The sequence below is a fragment of the Macaca mulatta genome, chromosome 5, assembly GCF_049350105.2.
Source record: "Macaca mulatta isolate MMU2019108-1 chromosome 5, T2T-MMU8v2.0, whole genome shotgun sequence".
In the NCBI taxonomy this organism is placed as follows: domain Eukaryota; kingdom Metazoa; phylum Chordata; class Mammalia; order Primates; family Cercopithecidae; genus Macaca; species Macaca mulatta.
Window position 1 is genome coordinate 63,740,988 of NC_133410.1, and position 13,231 is coordinate 63,754,218.

Here is a 13,231-nt window from a genome sequence, read left to right on the forward strand (position 1 = left end):
TGTTTAGAATATATTCCATATTAAAAGAGAAAGTATCAGAGGCTTTTCAGAGATCTTATCTGAATAGTGTTTGATTTGACGTCTGATTGTAACTGCTCAGTGGATAATGCATGTGTGTATGTGATCAGGTGGAGGAAAGGTGGAAGCAGGTAGACCGGTTAATAGGCAATTCCGGCAGGGCGCAGTGGCTCACGCCTGTAATCCCAGGACTTTGGGAGGCCGAGGCAGACACATCACGAGGTCAGAGATCAAGACCATCCTGGCTAACATAGTGAACCCCTGTCTCTACTAAAATAAAAAAAAATTAGCCAGGCGTGGTGGCACGTGCCTATAGTCCCTACTACTAGGGAGGCTGAAGCAGGAAAATCACTTGAACCCGGGAGATGGAGGTTGCAGTGAGCCGAGTTGGCGCCCCTGCACTCCAGCTGGGCGACAGTGTGAGACTTCGCAAAAAAAAAAAAAAAAAAAAAAAAAAAGGAGGCTCTTTCTCCATTTCTGTTAGGAATAACAATAGCTAGAGTTGGCTAGATGCAGTGGAGCAGGTTAGAAGTATTAGGATTTGGGGGTATATTTTGTGAAGTAGATCAAACGACAATTGGTGATGAATTGATTGTGTGCTGGCATAAAAGAGATGAAAAACTGTAAATGTCACATTTGAACTGCCCATTAAGTCATGGATAGCATAGTTCATTAACATGTTGTTTACCATAGGTTAAACACAGATGCTTTACTGTTTTGTGACAAAATCATCCTTGACTACAAAATATGCTTGTTCAGGAAAAAAACCTATTACATTCAAAACCAATACTAACATCATCCTATAGTAGTTGTATAATTGGACTCCAGACTAGGCTGAACGATTGCCATTTCAGTCCTCCCTAGAGTAGTTTTCATTCAGACCTTATCACCATTAGTCTAAATTATCTATTTTATTTATTGAATTATCAATGTTATTTCAATATAAATTAAGTCCAAGGAAAAACCAACACAAACAAATCAATGTAGTGAGATGAATACTCTGAATACAACAGAATGAAATAGTCTTTGGAAAAGAAAGAAAATTTTTGTAGATTTCACTGATTTCTGCATCAGTATCTGAAAGAAGAAAATAACATATTAGTTTAGTATAATAAAATGACCAAATGACTCCCACTTAAAGCACAATTATTTTTCTTGATTTATGATTTTAATGTTATTTTAAAAAGACTATTGAATGATTTTCTACAAATTCGTGCTACAAATAAAATATACTTTTAAGAGACTCATCTTGTTTTCTTTTGTCTTCTTGAAGATATTATGCATTCTTGCAATAATTATGTGTACCTGTAACAATTAATAATGCATTCTCACAACAATTCATTTAAAAATGTAATATGAATTCAATGTTATTATTTATTTGATTGCCTGTATACATTACACAGGATGTTTTCTGTGTGGGTGCTGGTTTCAGATCAACACTATCTCCTGATATCAAATGATGTGAAGTTCCTTCTCTGCCTTAATAGACTTTTCCCAAGAGGTAGTATTTGTTTTCCTTTACCTGTTGTGAATTGGGTAATTTATATGGCAAAATACTAAATATAAATGACTACAGAATGTATGAAACTATTATATGTATCTAATACCTTGAACTAACTCACTAGCCAATTGTTCATTTTACATAAAAGTAAAATAAATGAAAACCAAACAAAATAGCAATAGTCAGGGTTTAACTAAAAATGGATATCTTTTAGTTTCTTTGGCAATGGCTGCTGTAAAGAGGTACCAACAACAACAATAACTACCATCACATTTGCTTTTCAATTCTACTTTAGCTAATGATGTCACATCAGAAATAACTTTGATTTGGCTGACAGTCAAAGCCTTGTCATTTACCTTTCTGGTAAACATTAAAATTGGAACATCTTTGAGAAGGGATGAAAGATGAGAACCTGAAATTAAGATGGCCAGATTTCTTGCTTATCCCCTGATCAGATGACTAAGGCACAGTGAGTCCAGTTGAGCTGTTTGTTTGTGCCTTTGAGTGGTGCAATGTGGGGACAGGGAGACTTCAGGTCTAAATTGTTTGTTTTCTAAAACAGTAGTTCTTAATATGGGGTAGGATGGTGGCTGAAGGGTTAGCATACAGAACAATCTGTGAGAACGTAAACAATGCCTCTTTCCATGTAGACTCCTACCCTCTTCTTCCACGTTAAAGGTTTTTACCTATATTAACTACTGTTATTTTAGAATCTTCAAGTCATAATCAATTTGGATCAATTTAAGGAGGAATTCGCTAGTTGTTGAAAAGTAGCCTGAGTTCCTTACACAAGACGTCAGTTAATAGTTTGAAAGTTTCTGAGGCACAAACTACCAGTGCTTCTCTAAGCTCCACTTTCTCATTTTCGTGTAGTAAAAAACATAATACATTCCAAGGTAGCTTCTGATTATGAGATTCAACCTCTTTATCTGTAATTTCTAAATTATATTATCACATATGACTTACAGAAATGAACCCATGGTACTCTTCTAGAGAATTTCACTGATTTGCCTAGAAAACATAAAAAAAGATCTTTTCATAAACAATCAAATAATCAAATGTACTTTATTTCATAGTATTGGGCTTATCTTTTCTAAATAATCTTTCTTCTCTAAGAAGTTGTGTTCTGCCGATCTCTTCTTAACATGTTTAAAATATTCTATACTGCTACTAGATTTAGCTTTCTGAAACAGAGAACTGGTTGAATCACTCCTCTCAGTGAAGGTCTCTAATAAATTGCTTTGGCTACAGGCTAAAGTCCAAAGTATTGAGTAGTGTTTCCAAGGTCCCTTCTTATCAGGTTCTATTTCTTTTTATCTTCACTTTCTATCATTTCCTTCTACTCTCATGTGAACCCTGAGCTACAGGTATATATATACAGTATCCATAATACCCCGGCAGATGGAAAGTGCTTGTGTCAAATCTACTGAATGAACATGTTTAATATGTGAAGCATTGGAGAACAAGCCTCGCTCATCATACCTTTCTAGAGAAGCTGCAAACACCATTGAATGTAACCCACTGGTGAATATCTTAAAAGAAAAAGAGTTCTTATCTCCCAGGAAACAACTACTAGAGCTTTCCAAGTGGTGGCAATGTGCTGCATAAATAATTCATTGGTGGATTTAAACTTCCATTTGTTTTTAGCCTCTCGCCAGGGTTCAGAGTATCTTCTATGTATTTCAGATTCGTGGTTTCCCTTTGGTAAAATAGTCTAATTCCTTGGGTCATATCTGCTAAAATTTAGGGACTAGGTGCTTCTTAAATTTTTTTTGTCTGAGAACAATTGTTTTTCTAAAAGTTTAGTAAACTTTGCTAAAGTTCAAGATGAATAATAGAAACTGCATTTACTCTCTTGCTCAAAACAAAAATAATGTGCAAACATGAGAAGAAAAATGAAAAGGAACAATTTTTCAAGATCTAACTATCAGGCTGTGTAAAACAGTGATCACTAAAAGACAGGAAGCAAGGTAGTTGTTCTCTATGATTGTCCTACCTTACTGCCTGGAGTGAGTTTCCACAGCTTGGTGCAAGAGAAAACACACACACACACACACATACACACACACACACACACAGAGACAGAGAGAGAGAGAGAGAGAGAGAGAGAGAGAGAGAGAGACAGAGAGAGAGAGAGAGAGAGAGAGAGAGAGAGTGTGTGTCCCAGCAGATTCTCTGAGTTAAGTAGATGGAGCTGGGACTCCAGGAAGGTCAAGATAGCTGACATTTACAGGCAGAGTACCTGATGGGAAAACAGGGCACAAAGATGTAGATACAAAGATCTAGATATCGTGTGTTCTCACTTATAAATGGGAGCTAAGCATTGAGCACACATATATATAAATATAGGAACAATGAACACTGTGGCCTACTAGAAGGTGGTGGTTAGGGCTGGGTTATGAAACTACCTCTTGGCTAGTGTGCTCACTACCATGGAGAAGGGATTCATTCTCTAAACCTCTGCATCACAACATATCCCCATGTAACAAATCTGCATATGTACCCCATGTAACCCCTGTGTCTAAAATAAAAGTTGTTTTTTTTTTTAAACAGGATACCCTCACATTTCAACTGAGTATTGATTAATTATATGAAGATACTACCTGAGGTCAGGTAGAGAACTACCTGAAAGGACAGAATAGAACAACAATTGGTACTCACATAGGGCAGGAAAAAGTTCTTCATCCCCCCAGCCAGAGTGAAAAACCACAAAATTCACAGGACATAAGTTTGAGCACTCAGAATGGTTTGATCTCAATAAAGGAAAAATTAGCCTTGGATAAAAATATTTATCTGTTCCTGTTTAATAAAGTGTAAAAGCATACTAACTTAATAGCATTCCAGAATAAAACTCATGAATATGTATGTCCATACACACACATATGTGTATACTACATATACACATTATGTACACATGGTGTATGTTATAGATATAATAATATGTGTGTACAATGTATACATGGCCCCAGGAGGAGGAGGGTATGTAGATACATATACATGTGCATGTGTGTGCGTAAAGATATGTTAAAAAACTTAATGCGGCCGGGCGCGGTGGCTCAAGCCTGTAATCCCAGCACTTTGGGAGGCCGAGACGGGCGGATCACAAGGTCAGGAGATCGAGACCATCCTGGTTAACAAGGTGAAACCCCGTCTCTACTAAAAAATACAAAAAAAACCTAGCCGGGTGAGGTGGCGGGCGCCTGTAGTCCCAGCTACTCGGGAGGCTGAGGCAGGAGAATGGCATAAACCCGGGAGGCGGAGCTTGCAGTGAGCCGAGATCCGGTCACTGTACTCCAGCCTGGGCGACAGAGCTAGACTCCGTCTCAAAAAAAAAAAAAAAAAAAAAAAAACTTAATGCTTTCCCCTAATATTAGGAACAGAGCAGGGATGTCCAGCTAATCACTTTTATTTGACATTGTACTGGATGTTTAAGCCATTATAGAATGCAATAAGTAAATAAATGCATCCAGTTTGGAAGCTAAAATCTGTTTAATAGATGAATGGGTACATAAATTATGGTGTATCTGTATAATAAAATAATAATCTGCAAAGAACCAAACTGTTAGTAAATACAACTTCACGGATAAATCTCTAAACGTGAATGATGTCTGACACAAGAGTACATACAATATTATTCCACTTACATAAAATTCTAGAAAATGTAAACCAATTTGTTGTGACAAAACACAGTCCAGAGATGGTAGGATGGGGGATGTGGGATTACAGAGAAACAGGAGGAAACTTTTGACTGTGGTAGATACATTCCCCATCCTGGTAATTCTTTTCATGAGTGTATACATATGTCAAAACATATCTAAGTATACACTTTCAATATGTGTAGTTTGTGGTATGTCAATTGTATCTCAATAAAGCTGTTCAAAATATCTAAGTTGATATACGTTTGCTTGGGGAGTGTTTTTTTTTTTTTTTTCACTTCTACAAATCTCATTTATCATACTTTATAGTGGTAAGATATAAGCAACCTACCTGGTGAAGAGAGGGAGAAGGGTGAGGTTCTGGGGCAGCAGGCTTGGCTGTAGCAGGCTCAGCTGGTGAAGGTGAATCTGCAGCGGGCTCAGCTCCAACAGGTGCCTCTGCAGCAGTCTCGGCTGCAACAGGTGCCTCTGCAGCAGTCTCGGCTGCAACAGGTGCCTCTGCAGCAGGCTCCGCTCCAACAGGTGCCTCTGCAGCAGTCTCGGCTGCAACAGGTGCCTCTGCAGCAGGCTCGGCTCCAACAGGTGCCTCTGCAGCAGGCTCGGCTCCAACAGGTGCCTCTGCAGCAGTCTCGGCTGCAACAGGTGCCTCTGCAGCGGGCTCAGCTCCAATAAGTGCCTCTGCAGCAGGCTCAGCTGCAACAGGGGCCTCTGCAGCAGGATCAGCTGCTACAGGTGTGGCTGTAGGAGGTGCAGCTGCAGCAGGCTTAGCTGCAATAGGTGGGTAAGCGGGTGCTGCAGGTGCTGAAAAAATCCTTGAAGGAGGGACAAAGGGGAAATCCCTAGGAGGGAGCGGAGGAACATTCAACCGAGTAGCTAAGGGAAAACCAGGGATGTGATAGACATAGCGGAATCCAGGAGCAGTTAGAATCCAGGGATACGGAGGTAACCGGGTGTCAGTGTAAGTATTCCCAGGGTAACTGGGGACTGTATTCACTGGGGGATAGTAAAGAGGAGGTGGCAAATTCCGTATGCCATAAGGAATATTCAGAGATGGATGAAGTGGGTGATGATAGTCATTGTAATCCTAAAGGAGAAACAAGGAAGTCGAAGTTGATTGTATTTGTCCTGTCCATATATTACTTACGGTACAACTGTGATGATATATGATAAGTAATGATATTTTGAAAGAATTCCAATCTCTTCTCTTTCTTAAGGCTACTGTATTTCCATATTTTTGAAGTAAGAAGTAATAATCTCTTAAGAAAATTGAATTAACTCCAACTGAAGAGGAAATATTTTGTGTTTAAGCAAATAAGAGTGTTATAGTCCACAGAATATGCTAACTTAGGCCAGGACAAAGATAGAAGGAAAGCACTCGCACTTTTAGGATTGATAGAGGATTATGAGATTAGTAGCTCCAGGCCTTCTTCTCTGCACCCTCCATTGTCTTTCCCACTGCCCTCAGCACTCTCTGGGTCTCTAAAGTGTCCACAGAAGCCTCTGCTTCATTATTCCTCTTCCAGGTGTCCCATATTCCAGACTTATCTTTCTCAACTTCCTACCTCTCTTTATCAATGCTTCTCTTCCTTTAACACTGTGCATCTTAAATTTTCATTAAGAGGGTCAGCAGATTGGGAGGCCGAGGCAGGAGGATCACGAGGTCAAGAGATCGAGACCATCCTGGCCAACATGGTGAAACTCCGTCTCTACTAAAAATACAAAAAAAGTGACTGGGTGTGGTGGCGGGCACCTGTAGTCCCAGCTACTTGGGAGGCAGAAACAGGAGAATTGCTTGAACCTGGGAGCCAGAGGTTGCAGTGAGCTGAGATCAGGCCACTGCACTCCAGTCTGGCAACAGAGCGAGACTCTGTCTTAAAAAAATAATAATAATAATAAATAAATAAATAAATAAATAAATAAATAAATAAATGAGACGGTGAGCAGACTGGATGTAGATGTTGTTAATGTTATTGTATATAATATTATTATTATATATAGTAATATACAATACTGAGAAGTTTCCCAATAAATGTAGGTTGTTTCTCAGGGTCTTTGAGATATTTTAAGGTTTTTCTTGATGGAAGTTCTATGATTTATTTTTTAAAGTATAAAATAAGTACCTTCTCTGTGCCGTCTCTGTGCTAGGTATTGGGATCCTACATACTGGAAAAACAGTCAAGGTTTCTTTCTTCTTATGTCTGGGATGCTGCATTCCCCAGCCAGTCAAGCGTCTTAATTAACATTTAATTTTTTTCCAATTTTAGGTAGGTTTCCTGAATTACTGAGTTAAATTTTTCTCACGAGTCATATTGCCAGAGACCCTTGAGGTATGATATACATACATAATTAATGTATGTATGTCCCCAGGTGTTCATAGAGGCAAATATCAATTATTTGTATTGTGGATAATAGAACCCTAGAATTTGCAGACTTAAATATTAACTCATAAGAAATTCAAAATAAGATCTAACACAGTTTCTATTTTAAAACACTATTTTCAAAAGATTTCCACTCCTTTGTTATATGTCTGATCATTGTTGGTCAAAAGTGTGCACATCACAGATTATGTCTCTTGGGCTTTCTTTGCTAGAGTGTCATGTTGATTTATGGCATACTTGTGGATGGGTATAAGTGTAATTTTCTTAGTACTCTTCCATTACCAGAAATTGAGGCACAAGTAACAAAGAACTGAAAAAAAATCTAACGTCAGTTAATCAGTATGTTCTTTGGTCTCATAGGGATAATTTATGGGTATTTCCTGCAGCGAAATCATCTAACTCATTGGGATACATTCGTCCTGCTAGTGGTTCACACCTGAATATATGGCTGGCCCACTACTTCATGCTTTCTTTTGCTCTAACCCTTCATGCAGACAGAGCATCTCCAGATTCATCACTAACTTTGTTCAAGTAAACTTAGGACATATCGATAATGTATTTTAGAGGCATGAGGGGAAAACCTTGTCATAGCAAAAATTTTCTTACGCTGCAAAGGGAGTGCACTTAATGCTTCTGCTCATTAAAAAGACTAAAGACCTTTTGCTAAATATGTTGAGCACAAACACATTCCATAAAATTTTCTATCAAATCAGAAGAGTTTAATAGCACTATTATTTAAAGAGCAATAGCAGTCATTAAATTTCATTGTAAAGGAATCAGAGAGTTTTAAAATGTAAAATATATTTTAAGATAAAAACAAATATACTTGCATGTAAAGAAAAAAGAAAGTTTTACCTCATCGTTGAAGGGGAACCGTCTCTAAAAGAAAGGAAAATATATTTTAATGTGGTTATGTATTTGAAAACATCTGTACCCACATTCCCATATTGCTGAAAAATTTGCAAAGTTTAACAATACTTATAGTTAATTTTCTTGACATTTGAGTCACTGGATTGAATGTTTTTAATAATCATCATCATTATCATTATATGGTTTTGACTTAAACAATTTCCTCAGGGAGTTTTACTTTGGCTGGATGGATTTTGGTTTGTAATATTCAACATGTACATAAATCTTTATTATCTGAAAGATCATTCAGCTCTCATTCATATATCTGATTTTGCTATTCACTTTTTATCTCCCAGGTTTTGTCCGTAGTGTGTGTGTGTGTGTGTGCGTCTGTGTGGTAAAGAGTGGTCTTTGCGCCGGGCGCGGTGGCTCACGCCTGTAAACCCAGCACTTTGGGAGGCCAACGCGGGCAGATCACAATGTCAGGAAATCGAGACCATCCTGGCTTACAAGGTGAAACCCCGTCTCTACTAAAAATACAAAAAAATTAGCTGGGCTACTTGGGAGGCTGAGGCAGGAGAATGGCGTGAACCCTAAGGCTGAGTTTGCAGCGAGCCAAGATCGCGCCACTGCACTCCAGCTTGGGCGATAGAGCAGAACTCCGTCTCAAAAAAAAAAAAAAAAAAAAGAGTGGTCTTTGCCGCTCATCACAGTACCAGAAGGACCATATATCCATTTGGTTTCCAATGAAGCTTCAATATGGTTTGTGAATTGACCACAGATTATGAACTACAGAATAAAAATAAAAAGCAGTACAGGAAAATCATCATTTGTTATTTTAACAATTGGAGCTTAATTTATCTAATTTTAGGGAACAAAAACAATAGTTTAACATTTGGATGGCATGGTAATAACAATAGTAAATAGTATCATGTAGCAGTTGAGTTTCTACGATACCCGAGGTACTCTGCTAAGCACTTTATATAATTATTTTATAAAATCTTTAAAACAATTTTATGGTGTAGGTGTTATTATTTTCTCCATTTAAAAAAAGATAATATTTAGCATATTCACTGGCTAGGATTAAGAATTTGCATCAGATTTCTCTTACACTAGAATTTCATCTACTTACATTACACTGAAGGCCATTACATTGCACTATATTACTTTACATTCCACTAAAGGTATGATGTGCATTTACTTCTATTCCATCAAGTATCCCTAATGTCTGTACATAAATACCTCCAGCAATGGCACTTCACAGCCATAGGAAGCCCAATCCAGCATTCTATAATTTGAAGAGATAAACTCTGTTAAAATAATCTACATGGGATCCTGCTTTTCTATAATTTTTCTGCCTCCAGCCTCCTACATTTCCAAACTCACCTCCTTTCCTTGCTGTTTATCTATTTTCAGATATTACAACTTTATTATTTTAATTTCTAAATTTTCCTTTGAAAAGTCTGACACTACAAACCTCATGTCCATCTATGTCTTTTTGCTGCTTTATTATAAACATTATAGTAACTTTATCATAAGCACAAATCCCTATCAACAATTATCTAATGGTTATACAATTGTTACAATTTTGGAAGTCCATTTACTTACCTTCCTTGCAAAAGCAGCACATACAATGCAGGCCCAAAGGAGAAGCTTCATTTTGATTGACCCTATGAATATTAATACTATAAATTTATTGTTTTAGAAAATATGCACTATATTTTTAAATTATGTTTTTCTTCTTTTAGAGAGAAACAAAAGAATACATTGCTTTTTCAGTCTGTCTAGGAAAACCCTTAACAGAATAGTTGGCCCTGCTATTTAACTATTGTCTGTATGACTTAACATGAATATCACTAAAGCCAAAATATATATATATATTAGCAGATACCGTTCAACAGTTAATTGACTTCTAACTAAAATGTCTGAAAGTAAATGTCAACTCATTTAGCTCCCCAGGGACACATTTTGCAATTAATTTATCTTGGAGATCTCACCAGGAAATAAAATTGCTTAAATGTCACCATTCTATGGGTGCTTCTTCATATTTTGTTTTTATGAATTCAGTGGGAGATTGGTATCACCTACTTAGAAAAATTTGTAATCTTAAACTTGATCATAATTTTTTTTCTCTATTTCTGAAGAATAGTGGAGAAGCCATATTCTCAGGTGTGTCTTAATTAGGCTCAATTTTGCTCAAAGAACTTAAAACCATTCTCCAACGGATTGATTATTAAAGTTATGGCTTCTTCTTCAAAAACAAAATAGCTCCACTTGTACCAAAAAATTGCATATACAAGGACACTTATAGCATTATTTAGAATTTCATAATATGAAAAATATAAAATCCCAACAAGAAGTTTTATTAAGAATAATAATATTAGGTTCATGATATATTGCTAAGTGAATATTTAAATGTTAAATATTGCAAAGATAAGCCATAAAGAGAATAAAATCATGTCCTTTTCAGTAACATGAATACAGTTGGTGGCCATTGTCATAAGTAAATTAATAATGCAGGAACAGAAAACCAAATATTCGTGTTCTCCCTTATAAATGGGAGCTAAACATTAAGTACATCTGGACATAAAGATGGCAACATGAGAGACTGGGGAATACTAGTGGGGGGAGGGAGGAGAGGAAGTGGGCTGAAAAACTACCTGTTGAGTACTATGCTCAATACCTGGGTGAAGGGATGCATCCTTACCCCAAACCTCAGCATCATGCAATATACCTGTGTAACAAACCTGCACATGTAGCCCGTGAATCCAAAATAGAAGTTAAAATTATAAAACAAATAAATAAATACAACTAAATAACTAAAACAGCAAATAGACACAAGAATAATATTCCTCCTCTAGAGACTTGTAGCACTGTAAAAAGAGCACCAACTTTATATACGACAGAAAACTAATTTAAAATAAAAAATTGTGTAGTAGATAAGAACATAATTATTGGTAAAATATTTAATGAGTTATTATGAATTAGAAGATGACTTTGTTTTTATACTTATTTTTATATTTTTCTTTTATTTTCTGTAATCTATTTTTTGTGAAGTGAGAATGTATTGCTTATATGCTATGCATTTTCTAATAATATAATGAACTTCCAAGTTTTTTTTTTTGATAAGATTGTGGATGCTTTCATAATCCTTGTCAAAATCTAGGCTGGAAAAAAATCATCATATTTCTCAAAACATATTTTTAATGTTGGCTAAGCTGCTTACCTGTTCAACATAGTTTTGACCACACACTGAGTGGCCTTTACTCTAGTGATCTTTGGTATTGTACATCAGGTTTTCACTGACACACAATTTGATAAAAAGTGTTTCATTATCCTTTTCCTTATTTTTTTCTTGAAATAGCATGTTAAGTAAGAGAGACTTACTTGACCCTATTTTTCAGTTCTTCGGAAGCACATGAGGCTTTATGAATGGAACTGATCTGTTTTTTCTAGGGTTTATGTGAACTCTTGAGTCCAGTCTGAGTGTAGGGAAAACAAATTTCTTTGCTAAGTCTCGCTTCATACAGTGTTAAAATGAGAACTCAGGTGTGAGGCGGACTAGATTTATACAGACTAGATTGTGTCATCAATCTCTGCAAATTATGAAAGAATGTAAATATGCCATGTATTTACAAGTATACTATTAAAGTCCATCTGACCGAAATCTGGTAGAGGAGTTTTTAAAATGGGAACATCTTAACATAAAAAAAAAAAAAAAAAAAAGGATACTTTGTTTCCAGGGTGCAAACTAGTGGATGTAGCTCCTGGTTTTGATGTGGACAATGTGCCTCACTCCCTTTCTTTCCAGGGATATTTATAAGTTCCTAATTCAATGTTTACTCTTTCATTTTGAAACAAATTAGCATTGACTCTGACAAAAATAATTTAAAAACCTACGAATTTGATTGATTTGGCTGTGAATTACTTCCTTCATTTCAGAGAACCATAAAAATAGGGAAGTTTTTCCCATAAAATGACAGTAAAAGACAAATTTAGGAACTACATTAAGCTTAATTCCTAAATTCACTTTGCAAATATTCATTACTTGACTTAATTTTGGCATCAATTAGATATTATGATGAAGAAAGTTTATGCTTTACTTCATTTTATGTTAAGAATGTAATAGAATAATAGCATAAATTTTTTAAAACAATGGTGTGGTTTCTCTTCCTGTAATAGCATTATAAACATAAATTAACTAATGTAAATAAATATTAGAAGCTCAAAGAGCCCTTCTATCCTGTGAATTTATTATTGATAACCTAACAGCACTAGTATCATGTTATATCAAAGAATAAATGAGGCATACTAATGATTGTCAGTGCACACGTCTTACATCAGAGTAATGTGAAGTAATTTAGCTTGATTCTTAGGTCATATACTAGGTTCAGTGTTGTTTGTCAGGAGTGACAAAATCCTTTTGTTTAAGTGTTTAGTTTCCTCTCTTGTGGACTAGATTAACACAATCCCCTGTACTAAGGCCGTCGTAGAAAGAAAGTGGGCTCATGTTTATCTAATGACTATACCGTAAATCAGGCATTCAATAAAAAATTACAAGACACACAGAAAAGTATAAACAAGGTCTGAAGATTTTTTAAAAAAACAATAATCAGAATAAGAGTCAGTTGTTACACAGATGTTGAAACTCTTGAGCAGGGGATTTAAAATAACTTTGATTATTATACTAAATATTCTGATGATAAAGATAGACAAGATTCAAGATCACATAGATAAATTCAGCACAGAGAAGGAAACTGCAACAAAGAATAACTAGAAATGCTATAAAAAATTTACTAATAGAGAAAAAGAATTCATTTGACTGGCAA

General features: G+C 36.0%; 2 protein-coding genes across 4 annotated transcripts in view; one reads left to right on the forward strand and one right to left on the reverse strand.

Moving 5' to 3' along the window:
- Positions 1–13,231, forward strand: part of CSN2 (casein beta) — a 183,136-nt gene that overhangs the window by 23,460 nt on the left and 146,445 nt on the right. The window lies entirely within an intron of this gene.
- Positions 915–10,255, reverse strand: LOC144340978 (proline rich 27). Its single transcript, XM_078002658.1, has 5 exons — positions 10,011–10,255; positions 8,409–8,432; positions 5,507–6,259; positions 2,486–2,530; positions 915–1,095 (listed from the first exon to the last, which is right to left on the reverse strand). The coding sequence occupies exons 1-4, from the start codon at positions 10,059–10,061 to the stop codon at positions 2,519–2,521; spliced, it is 840 nt and encodes a 279-aa protein (XP_077858784.1). The 5' UTR covers positions 10,062–10,255; the 3' UTR covers positions 915–1,095; positions 2,486–2,518.